This window comes from Apus apus, chromosome 19 (genome assembly GCF_020740795.1).
Source record: "Apus apus isolate bApuApu2 chromosome 19, bApuApu2.pri.cur, whole genome shotgun sequence".
NCBI lineage: Eukaryota > Metazoa > Chordata > Aves > Apodiformes > Apodidae > Apus > Apus apus.
Window position 1 is genome coordinate 6,299,236 of NC_067300.1, and position 15,914 is coordinate 6,315,149.

At 59.6% G+C, this 15,914-nt stretch overlaps 2 protein-coding genes across 3 annotated transcripts; one reads left to right on the forward strand and one right to left on the reverse strand.

The window, feature by feature from the left end:
• Positions 1–1,872: 1,872 nt before the first annotated feature.
• NTMT1 (N-terminal Xaa-Pro-Lys N-methyltransferase 1) lies at positions 1,873–5,172 on the forward strand. Of its 2 annotated transcripts, none has more exons than XM_051636599.1 (5): positions 1,873–1,923; positions 2,822–2,879; positions 3,652–3,853; positions 4,052–4,304; positions 4,704–5,172. In XM_051636599.1, exons 3-5 carry the CDS (start codon positions 3,692–3,694, stop codon positions 4,958–4,960), a joined length of 672 nt encoding a protein of 223 aa, XP_051492559.1. In that variant the 5' UTR covers positions 1,873–1,923; positions 2,822–2,879; positions 3,652–3,691; the 3' UTR covers positions 4,961–5,172. The 2 variants fall into 2 exon arrangements, with proteins under 2 accessions (XP_051492559.1, XP_051492558.1); XM_051636598.1 differs by having other exon boundaries at positions 3,658–3,853.
• Positions 5,173–5,888: 716 nt separating this feature from the next.
• ASB6 (ankyrin repeat and SOCS box containing 6) lies at positions 5,889–11,195 on the reverse strand. Its single transcript, XM_051636596.1, has 7 exons — positions 11,126–11,195; positions 10,277–10,495; positions 9,658–9,839; positions 9,164–9,270; positions 8,716–8,824; positions 8,114–8,200; positions 5,889–7,935 (listed from the first exon to the last, which is right to left on the reverse strand). The coding sequence occupies exons 2-7, from the start codon at positions 10,387–10,389 to the stop codon at positions 7,259–7,261; spliced, it is 1,275 nt and encodes a 424-aa protein (XP_051492556.1). The 5' UTR covers positions 10,390–10,495; positions 11,126–11,195; the 3' UTR covers positions 5,889–7,258.
• Positions 11,196–15,914: the final 4,719 nt, after the last annotated feature.

Below are 15,914 nucleotides of genomic sequence, written 5' to 3' on the forward strand. Positions count from 1 at the left end.
TTGGCTTTGCACAAACTGGCCCCGAGGTTGGACCCATCTCCAGCAGAGTGGGACTCAACAGGGTGTCCTGGGTGGTGGTGGGACCCTCACCCCCTTTGCCAGGCTCAGGAGCATGGTGAGCTGAGGGCTGTTCAACTGATTTCTCTCTCCTCTCTGAATTTACAGCTACTCTCAAGAATAATAATAAATAATAATAACAAAAATAATGAGTTAAAAAAAAAATAATGGAACACTTGCAAGTGAAACTGGCCCCTGGTTCAAGGCAATCGCTGCAGGTTTCCTGGACACCTGAGGGGCCAACACGGAGCCCCTGGAGACACAGAAGGACTGTCCCCTCCCTGCCACCACACAGGGCTTTGGTGGTGGGGACAGCTCAGGCTTGAGGGAAGGGTCTGCAGGAGCCCCAGGGCAGCCTGGTGGGCAGAAGACAGAAAAATGTCTTTTGTGGGAAGGGGAGCGAACGCCGCGGATTCTTGTGGGGAAGAGGTGGCATGGATGGGATGGAGATGCCCTGTGGCCTGCTTGAAAGTGCAGGTGACAGCCAGAGTGAAGCAATGGCCTCTGGTGGCTTCAGTGAGGGGAAAAGTGGTGGGTTCTGGTCATTTCTCAGTGGGTTTCTTGGGGGATGCTCAGTGCCAGCACTGAGGCTGCATCCTGGTTGCATGGATTTTTGCCCCCCCCCCTTGCCACTAGTTTCTGGCCACTTTGGCTGATTTCAAGCGGATTTTGTTCCCAGAGGTTTTGTGCAAGTTGATACCTGAAGGAGGGAGCAACCGCTGAGAGGACTCACCTTGGGAACCCACCCTCTCCTCCTTTTCCCAGGGATACGCTGCAGCCATCCCAGTTTTGTCACTGTCCCCACAGCCATCCCCCTTCCCAAGGGCTGGGGCACTGCAGGTCATCACCTAGAGGAGGGGGAAGGGGGGTCACCAGGGGCCGGGGTGGGAGCGCAGCTGGGAGGTGCTGGGGTGGGATGTTGCCCTGCGACTGGGAGGGGGCGGGCACGAGGTGTGCTTCCCAACTGGGAGTGGTCTCAGCATCATCCCGGGATGCGGGGGCCCGGGGGTGGTGCAATGAGGAGGGGGCTACGGGTGTGATGAGCCTGTCAGGCCTCAACTCCCCGTGTTGGCGAAGCGGGAAGGGACCGGGGGGTGCAGGGACCGGGGGGGGCAGGGACCGGGGGGGGCAGGGACCGGGGGGGGGGCAGGGACCGGGGGGGCCGGCAGAACAGGGACAGGGCAAGAGGGCACGGGAGAACCGGGGCCACCACCGGGGAGCGGGAGGGCCCGGTGCCCTCACCGGGGCGCAGGGTAACGGCCGGGGTGCGCCGGGGGATGGAGGCAGGTGAGCGGTGCAGGGCACGGGGGGGGTGGGAGCGGGGTGGGCGCAGGGCAGGGGGCTACAGGTCCCGTCCCCCCCCCCCCCCGCGCCCCGGGCACCGACCGCCCCGCCAAGTCCTGGCGGCACAACGGCGGGACAACAGCTCCCCCGCGCGGACCGCGGCGGGACAGGCGCGGGGGCAGCCCCGGCACCCTCTCGGTTACCGAACCTCGGTGCCCGCGTCCTGCTCACACCGTGCCCCGTCCCCCCGCTGCCCCCCCCCAGGCTGGGGGTCCCGGGGAAGCTGCTGCGGGAGCGCGAAGCCCCGCGGGAAGCGCCGGGGTTGTTCGCCAGGCGGTGCGGGCACATTTTGGGGGGATGTCCGTGCCCGGCGCTGGGGCTGGGACGTCCCGGACTCGCCCCCGGGGGGTCCCGGCCCCGAACCCCCGGCCCGGGGCGGCCCCTCCGGGCGGCGGCGAGCAGAGCCCGCCTCCCTGTGACGTCACGACGTCACGGCAGCCGCCGCGCTCTGATTGGCTGGCGCGGCCGCCCGTCACGGCGGGGCTGGGGGGTGGGGGGGGCAGAGCGCGGCGGCCGCCTGAGGTAACCGGGCGGGCCCGGGGGAGCGGGCAGCGCCGGGCACCCCCCCCGCCCCCGGGGCCGCTCTGCTGGCGCGGATCTGCGGCGGTGGGAGCGGGGAGGGAGCGGGGAGGGAGGCGGGAGAGGTGGCGGGGCCGGGCTGAAAGGTGGAGGCCTGCGGGGAGCCCCGCGCCGCAGCCTTGGAGCGTGAGGGGGGAGGGGGGGGGGGTTGGGGGGTCCTCGCCTCCCGTGGGGGGTACCGGGGAAGGGGCTGGTTTAGGCTTTGAATCGCCCCCACGGGCCGGGCTGGTGTAACACGCACCTTCCCAGGCCCCAGGGTGGGTCCCCAGTGCCCCCCTCTCCTCCCCGCCCTGGGGGGTCCCCACAGCCCCTTACAGCAGCCTGCAAGTGCCCCCAGGGATCGGGGGACCCCCGCCCTGGGGTGACCCCCACGCCGAAAGCAGGGAGGGCCTGTAGGGCTGCAAGGGGAGTACCTGCCCCCCCCCTGTCCAGGGGTTGCAGGGCAGCAGGGAGGTGCCAGCACCGGGGTGCACCCCCGTGGGTAGGGCTGTCCCCCTGGGTGCTCATGGTGGCCTGTGACACCCTGAGAAACAGCACCACCCAGCCGAAACAGGGGGCAAGAAGGGGTGACAAGGCCAGGAGGGGAGACTTGGGGGGTCCCAAGCCATGAGATCAGACAGCAGCACTGCCTCAAGCAGGGGCAAAGCCCTCCCTGCTCCTGCCACCTCTGAGCTGCAGGGTGGCAGCAAGTCCTGCCCCCCAACCCCCTGGGGAAGGGGCCTGTGGGGTCAGGGCAGCTCTTACCTTCAACTCCCAGGGGCTGCAGTTGACCTTGCTGACACTTGCAGGAGTAAAAAGGGGTGATCTGGGATGAAAATCTCTTCTTCCTCTCCCATCACAGCACAGACCAGCTCCTGCCACCACCGAGCCAAACTGGATTTCAACCGGTGACCTGTAAGGTAAGATGCTGCAGCACCTGCTCCATCCCCAGGCTGCTGAACACCACGCAGGGCCACCCAAACTGCCAGAGCTGCTATAGAAGAGGTTTTGTGTCCAATAGGACACTTGCCAGCAAAGTCAAGCCACAAATACTATCTATTTCTTTATTTGTAAAGGTGTTTGAAGTCCTTGAATTTACCCTTTGGCCACCTTAAATCTAGTTTCTAATCCCCAGCGCACTTAATCACATCCACTGTGGTTTGAATTACAAGATGTCTGGGGGGGGGATTTATAGCTTGTATTGCTGATTATACCTTGACTTTATTATACTGCAAATATCTAACTTGTGGTCATGGCTGAGATTTACAGTCCTCAGGTAGGTGCTTAGGATAACTTTTACCAACTCCAGATGTAATTGAAGGTGACTGATGGGGCTGTTGCCAAAAGATAAACATGTAATCTGTGAAACATTAAGACAGGGAAAGAAGAGGCAGAATAGGTGAAAAGGGTGAGCCTTAAAAAAAAATAATATAATTGGTCTGGCTGAGCTGTCCCTGCCCCAGAAGGGTTTTTGGGTTTGTGGGTCTCCAGAAAATAAAAAGGATTTAGATCTTTGTTCTTCCTGTTCTCAGCTGAAGGTTTTTAGAGTTTGAAACAGCCCTGGGGATGGGTAAAGGATGATAAATAGAAAGGGGGGTACTCACAGAGCTGACACCTGCCCCCCTGTTCTTGGGGGAAGTTTGTGCCTCTGGCTCTTCTGGACCTGACCAGTGGTTTGTCCCTGTTCTGGAGGAGCAGCGAGTCCCGCGCGGGCACGTGCCCCTCGGCCAGCATGACGAGTGAAGTGGTGGAGAATGAGTTTGAGTTCTACTCCAAGGCTGAGAAGTACTGGAAGGACGTGCCCGCCACAGTGGATGGCATGTTAGGGGGCTACGGGCACATCTCCAGCATCGACATCAACAGCTCCAGGAAGTTCCTGCAGAGGTTTCTTCGGGTAGGTGGCCAAGTCTGTCCTGATCCCAAAGCCTTGTCCCTCCAGCATGGAGCTGGGATCTGCCCTCCGAGTCACTCCGTGGGATCCTCTGTTGTGGGTGTGCCCCATACCCAGCCCCATCCTGCATGGTTGGCCCCCATTTCTCCTCTGCAAGTACCTCATACTGAGATTTTTAACCCCTTGTGGTTGTTGTTCTAGGAGGGTCCCAACCGGACGGGGACAACCCGTGCTCTGGACTGTGGAGCAGGGATCGGCCGGATCACCAAGCGGCTGCTCCTGCCCCTCTTCAAGACTGTGGACATGGTGGATGTGACAGAGGACTTCCTCACCAAGGCCAGGAGCTACCTGGGAGAGGAGGGCAGGAGGGTGCGCAACTACTTCTGCTGTGGCCTCCAGGACTTCAGCCCCGAGCCCAACTCCTACGATGTCATCTGGATCCAGTGGGTCATCGGTGAGGGTTGCTCAGCTCATGGGGGGGGGGGGGTCTCACCAGCCTGTTCTCTGTGCTCCCCACCTGAGGAGCAGATGCCCCACACACTGGGGAGAGAGCTTTGGGCAGGAAAGCACAAGGCCTGCGTTAAGGATGAGCATCACAGCAGAGATGGGAGGCTGGCTTAGGGACCTGCCCTCCATGGGTTCTGTTCCTAAAAACCCTCAGAGGCCCGGGCAGACGTGTGGGATGGATGGACTAGGATAGAGCCCGGGGGACACGTTGGACACCCCAAGCTAAAGCTTTCACCTGCAAACAGCTCAGGTATTGAGCTGCCTGAATCAGGAGGGATCCCAACCTCAGCCTCTTGGTTTCCTTCTCTGCTGGTCATGCCTTCTAACTCCTGCTCTGCCCCTCCAGGACATCTCACCGACAACCACCTCTCCGACTTCCTGAAGCGGTGCCGCGCCGGCCTGCGGCCCAACGGCATCGTGGTCATCAAGGACAACATGGCTCAGGAGGGTGTGATCATGGACGATGTGGACAGCAGCGTCTGTCGGGACCTGGACGTGGTCCGTAAGATCATCCGCCGGGCTGGGCTGCACCTCCTGGCTGAGGAGCGCCAGGAGAACTTCCCTGATGAGATCTACCACGTCTACACCTTCGCCATGAGATGAGGGTGGTGGGAGAAGGTCTCTCCGGGGCCAGCTCGGAGCACGGGCCAGCAGGGGGGTTCCTGCTGGGGCCCTTCACCACGGGGTGGCAGATGGCAGCCAGGGTGGTGCGACTCCCTCTCTCCAGGGCTGGTGGCAAGGACGGGGCTTTGTCTTCCAAGTTGCTGCTGTTTGTGAAAAGAGGCGTTTGCCAAATACATTTTCCTGCTGTTGCACTTCTGCACATGGGCTTTGTCAGACACAGTGGTGGCTTGATGCCACCTTTAGGGCCTCTGGCCAGGAGGAAGAGGGTCTCTCCTGCAAGAGGCATGTTCTGTGGGCACAGAACCATGGTCACACAGGGCTGCTGTTAGTGACCAGGAGCTTGGAGCACCTCCATGACGGTTTGGGCTCCCTCCCTTCCTTGGGTGTTTGTCCCTTTCCTGCTCTTGAACTTGCTGCTCACAGCAACAAGCTGGCCAAGGCAAACAGGAGAAACCTGGCATTTCCCTGTGGTGGGTTGGGGAGGCCAACACTAGGGTCTGGGGCTTCGTGGGGGCCTCTTCTTTAAACCCACGAGCAGTTCTCTCACACACACACAGAGCAGAAGAGAAGGTGGATGTAACTGAGGGTCCCCCACATCCTCCCTCTCCAAGCTGCCCCCAGCCCATCACCACAGGCTCATGGTGGTTCCCAGCACCTCCTGAACGCTGGAACAGCACCCCAACCCCACCACTCATTTTTGAACATTTCCATCTCCTTGGCCACATCCACTTCATTTTGCCCAGGTCTGTCACCAGCTCATCAACTCTCCCAGCAGGCAAACAGACCCCCAGTTGCAGCCCCTCCCTCCAGCCAGGCTCACACATGATCCTCCCCCTCCCACCAACCCCTGCAGAGCCCCCTCCTCCACCTCATCCCTCCTGCACAAGAAACAAGCCCCTTGTGATTATTACAAAAGGCCTCATTTAATTGCTTGTTTCTCATTCCAGACACCAGGGAAGTGTTTGATCACATTATTACTTTTAAACATCAATTCAGCAAGACCCACAGCTCCAGCTCCACAGGGTGGGAGAAGGTACAACACAGATGGTGCCAGGAGGGCAAGGGGAGGGGATACAACCCTTCTGCAGCGAAACTGCCAGGGGGATCCCAGATCCACCTGTTACTGTTACCTGCTCAGAGTAGATTTTTCCTCTTTTCATTCTCATCTGCATCTGTCCCCCATTACAAAAAAAGACCCCAAACAACAAAAAAAAATGGGGGGAGGGAGCTCAGCTCTGCAACCAGTCTTTGGCACATCACAAAAAACAAGATGCCTACAAGTGGGGGGCAGGCAGCTGTGGCAAGGCTGGGCCACGGGACCTCCACATGCAGTCCCAGAGTTTGGAGCTTCCAGTAGCAGCCTGGAAAGAAAACCCCAAGTTCTGCTTTGACTTCTCGTTCCTGGGAAGGAGGAACTGGAGACCATGTTGCTGGAACAGTCAGGGAGGGAGAGCCAGGGAACGGGGAGGGAGGCACAAGGCACCCAGCAGTTAGCTGCCTGTTCCTCAGCCTTGTGCAGGGAATATGCACCACAAAGACAAAAAACATCCATCTGTCTGTTTTGGAGTCCAGCACTTCTCAGGTGTCCTTGGTGGATGCTCTTCTGTGCCAGGAGGATGGGATGCTTCCCATGGGAACTCAAGAGGGTGGGGAGCAGCCAGTCATGGCTTCCAGCACCACCTCCCCTCACCCCCACTACACCCCTGGTTTCAAAAGCCTGGATGAGCAAGGAAGGCAACCACATCCACATGGAGATGCTGGGCCTGCCTACCATGGCTGCTCCCACCAACAGGAAACCAGGACATGAATGCCACCACTCTCCTGGCTTGGGAACACCTTCTGCCAGCACCCCAGGACACCTCACAGTTCCACCACTCACCTAAGGCACGGCTTCAACCTCCATGGGCCCAGGTGGGCTTTAAACGGAGTGGAGAGGGAGCCTGTCCCACAGGTCCTGCCCACCAGGCCTTTTCTTAAAATCCACACAAACCAGCCTTCTACCCCAGTGTCCAGCCCCAGGGCTCGCTTCACCCCCCAGGGCTCTACCCACCTCCCCACAATGTGCCCCAGAGCAACGAGGCCTCCACACACACACACAGCATTGTGCCCCCCCCAAAAAAAAAAAATCACAGCCCAGAGACACCGTGGGCAGCAGTGGCCAAGCCATGGGCAGGAGGACAGCAAGACCTCTTGCTGTGGGGAAAACTGTCCCAGAGCAGAGAGATGTGGTGGCTGCAGGCACACCATGACCGTGGAGGGGACACACAGAGCTGTAACTCAGAGGTCATCGTGCGTGGCAGCAGCGTGGTCAATGAGGAGGTACCACTTCAGCCTGTCTGGAAGAGGTAGAGCCTTGATTTTGACATCTACTGGCCATGGTTTGAGGTGCTGCCGGATAAACACCCTGCAGAGATGTTTCAGTGCCTGTGGGGAGCGCTCCAGCTGCTTCAGAGAGCAGAAGAGAGTCCTGATCTTCTCCCCGTGGTACTTACAGATGCTGGTGTTGACCTCAAAGTTGCTGGGCAGCTGGATGGCTTGTGAACTGGCCATCATGAGTTCCAGCAGAGTCTGACCCTTCTGGATGAGGTCTGTAGAGAAGCTGTCATCTTCAGAGATGCTGAGATCCGAGCAGAGGCACTCAAAGACAATGTGGAAGCCTGACCAGCAGGAGGGGCCGTGGAGGGAGCAGTTGTAGGCAGCACCCGACTCCAGCAAGAAACGCAGCAGCGGAAAGTGGTATTTGAAGCTTTGGAAGCAGAGGTGGGTGAGGGACTCAGGGGCTGGGCACTCACTGGGGTTGGCACCATGGGCCACCAGCAGCTGTGTGACACGAAAGCAGAAGTGACTGATAGCCTGCACCTCCTCAGTGTTGTTGCACACCATCTCTCCCAGCAGGAAGATGACATAGGTGAAGACAGTGTCACCATCTTCGGTGGTGGCTCTGACATCTGCACCTGCAGGAAGGGACAGAGAAGGTTAACTGGCACTGTAGGCAGTGAGGCCAGGGCTGCACCAACTAGCACTGCTGGGCTTTGCTCTTGCTCAAGTGCAACATGAAGGAGTTGAGAGGGCAGTGCCTGGCAAATTGGGCCTGAGGGATGGTGGATGGAGAGGGGAGAAGGTTGTCCTCACCTCCCTCCAGCAGGAGACGGATGCTCTCGGTGTTGTGGATCTGGACGCCGTCACTGCTGGCCAGGGCATGCAACAGGGCTGTCTTACCTGCAGTGGAGCCAGCAGTCAGACAAGTGGATGACCCCCCAAAAGGCAAGAAGGAAAACAATCCACTTCACCAGCCAGAGAGCCAAACGTGGGCAGAAACAGCCCTTTCCCTGCTGGCAGGTTCCTACTGTCCCCATCCCAACACACAGCTGTGGGGACAGGGTGACAGGCCACACATGCAGGGTGGGTAGTGTCCCCAGAAGGCACATGTGCCATGGCAGTTGGTTTTGGACTATGTGAGCACCCAGGGCTGTGAGGGCAGAGCCCTGTCCCATCTCCCACAGCCTGCAGGGCTGGTTTCAGCTCCCTCCTGCACCTGACCTAGCCAAGACATGAGGAGAAGGCACAGAGCACCAGGGAGGTTCTGCAGCCTCCACCATCTTCCGAACCAGTTTGTAACCAGAGCTTGCAGTAGCAGGAGGGAAGGACCTTGACCCCATGTCCTGCTCCAGCCCATCCCTGCAGGTGGATACTGGGGACACTGGGGCTGGGGGAGCCAGAGGGGGCACACGGACCATTCTTGTCAGCTGCGTTGACATCAGCCCCCAGCTGGAGCAGCCTCTGGAGACATGGCAGCCGCTCAGGCTCCTCGCTGGCCAGGTCCAGGGGGCTGCTCTCATGGATCTGCATGGAGCAAGAGCAGGAAAAACCACTGGTGAGGATTAAAGACTGTTTGTGAGTGCCTCCAGGGAGTCACTGCTGGGGTTTCACCATACAAGAGTGTGTTTCATCCCATCCCCAAAAACTGAAGTGAACCTTTCCTGGTGTGTCCACGGGGAGAGGTTTGTTTGCCTCAGCCCCTTCCCACCCATCTCAGCCAAAGGCAACCTGAGCTGCCACAGCAGCAGAGCCCTATGGACAATGGGCACGGGAAGGGGAAGCAGCATGCAGGGAGGGGGGGGAAGCAGGGAGGGCTGTGCCCCCACACCCATCCTGCCCAAGGGGACCCAGCTGAGCCCCTACCCGGTCTCTGCGGTTGACGTCGGCCCCGCGGTGCACCAGGAACTCCACCATGCCCGGCTGGTTGCGCAGCACTGCCATGTGCAAGGGGGTGTAGTAGGTGACTGGGTCTGAGGACAAAACCACAGAGTCAGACAGAGAGCCAAGGGCTTCCCCAGAGCAGCCCTGACACAAGTGCAAGGGGGCAGCTGGGGAGCGCCCCGAGAACACAACGGTGCCAGCGAGAACGGGGCTGTCACAGCAGCCCCAGCTCCTGCTTTTGTAACGGCTCCACCTCTGGGAAAAGCCCCCAGAGCTGCAAACTGGCCCCCCAAGTCCATAACCATCCCCCCAAGACCATCCCTATGGCTAGATCTGGACAAGGGCTGCCACAAGGCACATTCATGCTATCCCAGCTGGCAGCAACCCCCCCCTTTCTTTCCCAGCTATCACCCAGGGCAGCTTCTCACCAGCTGGTTCCTCCTGGCCAGCCCCAGCCCCCTTCCCTCCAGCCTCACCTTCAAAGCTGAGGTCAGCTCCAAACTCCAGGAGGGTTTCTGCAGCAGGAACAAGCCCCAGCTCAGCAACCTTCAGCAGGGCATAGCTCACACCTTCCTGATAGAACGGGGAGTGGGTCTCCCTCTCCAAGACTCGTCTGACAGCCAAGAGCTGGCTCCTGTCACTGCCTAGACAGGCAGGGCTTAAGACACAAACACAACCGGTTAATCAGCTCCACGGGACACATCTTGGGTGTGTTTGCAAGGGTCAAAGTAGCACCAAGGAGGGGTGGGTGGAAAAAGCCCCAGTGTCTCCTCTGGTGGGTCTCCAACCAGCTAGCTGTGGGATTATGCAGCAGCATCAGGGTCACAGCTGCACCCCAGCTCAGGTTTCAGTGCCATGGATCAGGCAGAAAGGGCTGATCCTGGGGAGTCTGTGTTTGCTCTGCTCCACCCCCACATTCCCAAAGAACAGCAGCAAGAGGAGGGTGCACAGGATGAGCTCCTCACCAGGGCCAGGATTTGCTGCCAGCCAGTGCAGTGCCCACCCTCGGCCCCAGCCCTGAGCTCCAGAATCACCCCCTAACACACCAGCTGGGTGTTTACCCCCAGAGCCCTGCCCATAGCCCCTTTTCCTCACCTCCCACAGGTGCTCTGCTGCTCCACACCTGCTGTCACCAGCAGCCCCAGGATCTCATCTACCAGGGGTTGATACTCAAAGATGATCCTGCGGAAGCCGTGCAGGAAAGGCATCGTGCTCTGCTCTGACACACTGCCCAGGGCTCTCCAGCATGGCACTGGGGCCTTCCCCCATGCAGGACTCCTGGTGCTGCCTCGTTTTCCAAAGGGCTTTTCCCTCCTTTTAAAAAAAACAAACAAGCCTTTCCAGCAATGTTGTATGTAGAAACAAACAAACAAACAAACACCACAGTCTTTTCCTCCCTCCTTTGTCAGTTTCTAAAAAGGCAACAAAGACCAGCACGGGGATCTCCTCCCACACCCCACCGAGGTGTATCCAAATTATCTCCCGCACGCAGAGCTGAGTTATCCGGGCACAGGAGGGAAACACACCCAGCGGGGCCCAGCCTGAGGGCAAACGCCACCGCAGAGGCTCTGCCAGGAGCCCGCACACGCTGAGGGAGCTGAGAGGGAAGGCAGAGGGAGCAGAAAGGGCCGCCGAGGTGCCTGCGACCAGCAAACCTCTCCCGTTTTCTTGCCGGGAGAGCAGGGCTGGAGCAGCCCCCGCAAGGCCGAGGGAGCCGTAACTGCCCCGCGCCCCACAGGGGCCACCCACCCCCCCCGGGGGAGAACCTCGACGGCCTCAACCTCACGGCGCCCTGCGGGGGCAGGCGCGGAGGCCCCGGAACCCCGCGGGGGAGCCAAGGCCGAGGGCCCCGGGAGCGCCCCGGGACGGGCTCCGCGGCTCCTCGCGCCCCCAGAAGGAGCGCGGCGAGCCCGGGATTGGCGGCAGAGCCCCGAAAAAACCCACCGGACACCCCCGGACGGCCCCGCGGAGCGCGGCCCCCGCAGCCCCGTCCCTCCTCGGCCGCTCCGGAGGCGGCGGCGGAAGCGGAAACCCCCGCGGGTCCTATTTATGGGCGTGGTCTGCGCGAGGAGGAGGCGTGGCCCGGGGAGGGGGGCGTGGTCCTGCCGAGGGGGCGGGGCCTCCCTGGCGGGGCGGGGCGGCGCGTGGCCGGCAGGGGGCAGCACGCGCCCGGGGGAGACACGCGCCGGGGGCGCGCGCACGGCCCGGCCACGCCCCCCGGGGCAGCCCCCAACAAACCCTCCCCCCCCACACCCCGCCCCCTCCTCCCCCCCCTCCCCCGGACGGCCCCCGACGTCCCGGTCAGACCCACCCCCCCCCGGTGCAGCACCCCCCCGGGACACCCCCCCGGGACATCCCCCGGGACACCCCCCCGCTTTGCAACCCCCTCCCCCTCCGGGACAACCCCCCCCCCCAGACACCCCCTCCCCGTACACGCCACCCCCGGGCACTCCCCCACCCCGCGCACCCCCCCGGTGCATCCCCCGCCCCCGGTATACCCTCCTTCCTTCCCCCCCCCGCCCCGCCACGCCCCCCCGTGCACGCGCCCGGAGGGGGTAGGGGGGGGGGGGCAGGTGTGCGCGGGGCATTTGCACACTCACGGAACTACACCCGCGCACCCGGGGGCAGCCCCCTCCGTGCACACACAAGAGCACGACCCCCTCTCCCTTCCCCCGCCTCCCCGGGCACCCCCACACGCATCAGCCCCTTCCAAACACCACTCCCCCCCCACCCCCAACCCCCCCTCCCAGATGTGCGCAGATGTGCGCGCAGAGGCACGCGCACACGTGCACGAGCGAGGTGCGAATGCGGGCACTGAGCTGCCCCCCCATCACCCCCCCCGCAGCGCCTCCCGCCGCTTCCGTTCCGGCTCCGCCAGCCCTGGGGGGGGGCCGTTTGGGGGGGGGGGGTGACAGGTTGGGGGGATGCGGCCACGCGACCCCATGCAAACCCCCCCCCCGTCCCCCCATCAACTCCCACCCGCAGCACCCACCCCCGGGGCTGCTCACACACACCCCCCCAACCCCCGGCACCGGGTGGGGAGGGGACACCGGGTGGGGAGGGGACACCCACGGGGCTGTCCCCTCCCCGGGGATCGGGGCTGGGCGGGGGGCTCTGCCCTCAGCACACCCGGACCCTCCCCTGCTGAAAGAGCCGCCGGGGGGAAGCGTTAGCCCAGGATTTATGGGCGTTATTCTCATCATCGTTATTTTTATTATTATTATTATTATTCTGGTGGAGTTTCCAGGCGCGGGGAGCTCCGGGGGGGGGGGCGGCGGTGGCTGAAGCCGCCTTGGGTTTCCTATTTACGTATTTATTTTATTCTGGCGGAGAACTTCCAGCCCTCGCGGCAGGCAGCCGTGCCCCGGGGGCAGAAGACCGGCCGGGCATTTTTCTGCCCTGCCGTCACCTTCCCCCACGGTTCCCACCCTTCCCTTCCTTCCCCACGCCAAGCGGGGTGCCTGGGTGGGGGTACCTGCAGCCCCGAGCCCACCTCCCCAGGGGTCCCCAGCCCCTCTGAAGAGCAGTGACGGGCTCCGATGCCGCGGGGACGTGCTGCCGTGTGGTGGCACCGCCCTGGGCATCAGCCTGGATCCCCTTCTGGGAAGGTGTTTGTTTTTTTTTTTTTTGGGGGGGCAGTATCTCCTTGTCATCATGAGTGGGGTGGAAATAACCCCACCCAAGCTCCCTGGGCGGGGGAGAGGGAGGGAAAGCAGCAGGAGGAGTAACCGGGCAAAGCCTGGACCCCCTGTGGTGCAGGAAAACCCTGGACCCTTCCCTGTCGGGGGGGGCAGCACCAGGCACAGTCACTGTCCCCTGCTGCGTGGCACGGCTCAGGGTGCAGCCCCCCCATCAGACACCACTCCAGGGGGGATCCCCCTGCATTCCCCACCCCTGGCTGGGAAAGGAGAACTGGTGAATCTGGGGTCACCCCACAGCACCTCCAGCCTCAGCCATGTCGAGAGGGGACCCCAGGCTGCCCCAAAGGGCCTTTGCCTCCACCTTAATAAACCCTCAGCTGGAGAGGAGGCTTTTGGGGGTGCGGAGTGAACCCAAACCTGGCTCAAAACCATCCCTGGGAGGTGTCAACCCCAGAGCCCAGGGCCAGGCACAAGGGAGCCCTTCCCCACATCATCCCTGCCCTGGTCCTGCCATCACCCAGCTACAAGCCACATCCTCCGGGGAGGTAACTCCTCATCCTCACGTTTCTTGGGCAGGAAAAAAATAAATAAAAATTAAAATAAAATAAATAAATAAATAAATAAGCCATTTTGCAAACAGGGATGTGGCTGGTGTGGTCAGCTGGGGTTTGGAGAGCCTGGCTAAAACAACAGCATGGGGATCTGCCCCCTTCCTCCCCACGGCCTTGGCAGGGAGGACTAGGAAGAATGTGAGTTGGCCATCCATCAGGGAGACAGAGCAACAGCCAGCCGAAGAAAGAGGGGCATTTTAGGAGGAAAGCCAGGGAAATTTGATCATTAAGAAATCCTCCTGGCTGTCTGGGGGAATTTAATTAAATTGCTGGAAAGGGCTGTAAGCACATCTGGATCCAATATGTGCAGCTTTGATTTTTTTTTTTCTTTCTTTCTTTCTTTTTTTTTTTTTTTTTAGTTCACTCTTTTCCCATCTCGCTGTTGAAGGAGGGGGGGGAATAAAAGGGAAATAGCAGAGCCACAGAGTATTGGTTCATCTGGGACTGGGATTGCTGGCAGGGAAAGAAAGAGAGGGAGAGAAAGAAAGAGCAAAAGAAAAAGGCAGAAACAGAGAAAAGCTGGGAGAAAAACCTTCACCAAGGGCCCGGCCAGGGTGTTTTTATAATGCTGCTGACCACAGAGACAGGGAGCTGGGAGGGAGCAAGGGGGAGCTGGGAGAGCTCTGGGGGGAGAGGGGAGGAGAGAAGCCAGCCCATTCCTGTGGGGACAGGCAGGGTTGGGCACGGGGATCTCCTGCAGCAAGAGCCTTCCCAGCTGTCACCCCTGTGGGCAGCACTGCCCAGTGCCCTCGGTGCCAGGGGCAGGGTGAGGATGCTCCAGTCCCCTGCCCCAGGCAGGACAGAGGGCCACCTGTCCTGAGCAGGACACGGGGCCACCTCACCTGAGCAGGACACGGGGCCACCTGTCCTGAGCAGGACACGGGGCCACCTCACCTGAGCAGGACACGGGGCCACCTGTCCTGAGCAGGACACGGGGCCACCTCACCTGAGCAGGACACGGGGCCACCTCACCTGAGCAGGACATAGGGCCACCTGCCCTGAGAGCAAGTCCCTGGGTCCTGGCCAGGCACCATCAACCCCTCACTATCTCCCCATCCCTCTCTTTACTATCTCCTCACTCCAGAAACCTTACAGTGGAGCAGAGGTGCAGCTCCATAATAAGAAAAACCCTTTCACCCATGGGGGATGTGGGCAAGCCAGCCCGGTTTCCGTGCACGATCACATCCAGAAGGCAAGATTTTGGGAATACTAAGGAGAATGAGCACCTGGGTGCTGAAGAGAGCAGCCCCATTCCAAGCAATGCTCCAAGGATGCTGCGCTGTCCTGCCCCAGGAGGAGGGCTGGGGCTGGCAGGGGATGAGCTGATCTGTGCCATGGCCAGAGCTGTGCAAGTGTGAGATATTATCCCAGTGTGAGAGAAACATCAGGAAATCCCTAGGAGGACACAAAGCCAGATTATAAAAAAATCATCTTTCGGGGTCTTTTTTTTTTGTGTGTGTGTGAGGTTGTTTTGTTTTGTTTTGTTTTGCTTTGGGTTTTTTTTTGTTAAAATGAAGGACTGGCAAATGAAAATGAAGGATGTGGCCCAGAATCACTTCACCAGCTCCAAGGTCCAGTTTCAATCACTTAAAACATTATTTTAACAAAATAGAAATAAAATCAGAAGAGCTTGCAAAAGAGAATTAGGAAACACCAGGAAGGGGGTTTTAAACAACAGGGTCTTGCTTCAAATGCCTTGTGTGGCTGGTGGAGTTAAGGAAAAAAAAATGATGCTGGGAAAAAAAAAAAAAAAAAGGGAAAAAAAAAGGAAAAGCAAATCCTACAGCTAAAAAGGAAATTGCATTAATACAGATTGTTTTATTTAAAAAAAGCAAACCCTGACCTCTACTTCAAAAAAGTCATTAGACATTCTCCTTCTGAAAGGCCGACAGGGGATATTACTGAAAGGCCAGTTAATTTCTCAATGACTTACTGTTCTTGCTCTGCTCATGGAAATGTGTAAAGAGTCGGAGGGTAATTTAAGGCACCCTGCAGAAAGGTGTGTAAATCTTTGCATGTCTAAAGAAACTTTACCAGACCACTAGGATTGGGAAAAAAGAAAATGCTTGCCCTCTTTTCTTTTTTTTTCTTTTTTTCTTTTTTTGACTTTCCTTTGGAACTCTGATCCCCTTTGATCATAAAAAAGGTCGTATTTCACCCAAAAAAATATCAGCAATCACAGGGCCCGAGGAAGTGCGAACCCAAGGGGGTTTCAGTGATGATTATTCCCTCCATTTAATTATTTAATGCTGCGAACTGAGGGAAAGCTGTCTGCCCTGGAAAAGCCAGACAGTTCAAGAACAAGGTCTGGCCCTGAACAAGGAGGAGGAAAAGGGTTATAAATGGGGCTGGGGCTGCTCTGTCCCCCTTCCTGCCCCTGCCCCTTCATGGGCCAAGACCAGCCTTCCCACAGCCCCCCCCCAAAATAATCACAGCAAGATGTTTCCAGCCTCTGCGGCCAATGGGGGAATGTTGGGGGAA

What these genes read in the sequence shown, in the direction of transcription:
- NTMT1 (XM_051636599.1), top strand. Translation starts at nt 3,692, where the DNA reads ATGACGAGTGAAGTGGTGGAGAATGAGTTTGAGTTCTACTCCAAGGCT. An exon ending in TCCTGCAGAGGTTTCTTCGG is followed by an intron (nt 3,854 to 4,051) that starts GTAGGTGGCCAA and finishes TTGTTGTTCTAG; the next exon opens with GAGGGTCCCAACCGGACGGG. An exon ending in CTGGATCCAGTGGGTCATCG is followed by an intron (nt 4,305 to 4,703) that starts GTGAGGGTTGCT and finishes CTGCCCCTCCAG; the next exon opens with GACATCTCACCGACAACCAC.
- ASB6 (XM_051636596.1), bottom strand. Translation starts at nt 10,389, where the DNA reads ATGCCTTTCCTGCACGGCTTCCGCAGGATCATCTTTGAGTATCAACCC. An exon ending in AGCTGACCTCAGCTTTGAAG is followed by an intron (nt 9,271 to 9,657) that starts GTGAGGCTGGAG and finishes TTTTGTCCTCAG; the next exon opens with ACCCAGTCACCTACTACACC. An exon ending in CCGTCTCCTGCTGGAGGGAG is followed by an intron (nt 7,936 to 8,113) that starts GTGAGGACAACC and finishes CCCTTCCTGCAG; the next exon opens with GTGCAGATGTCAGAGCCACC.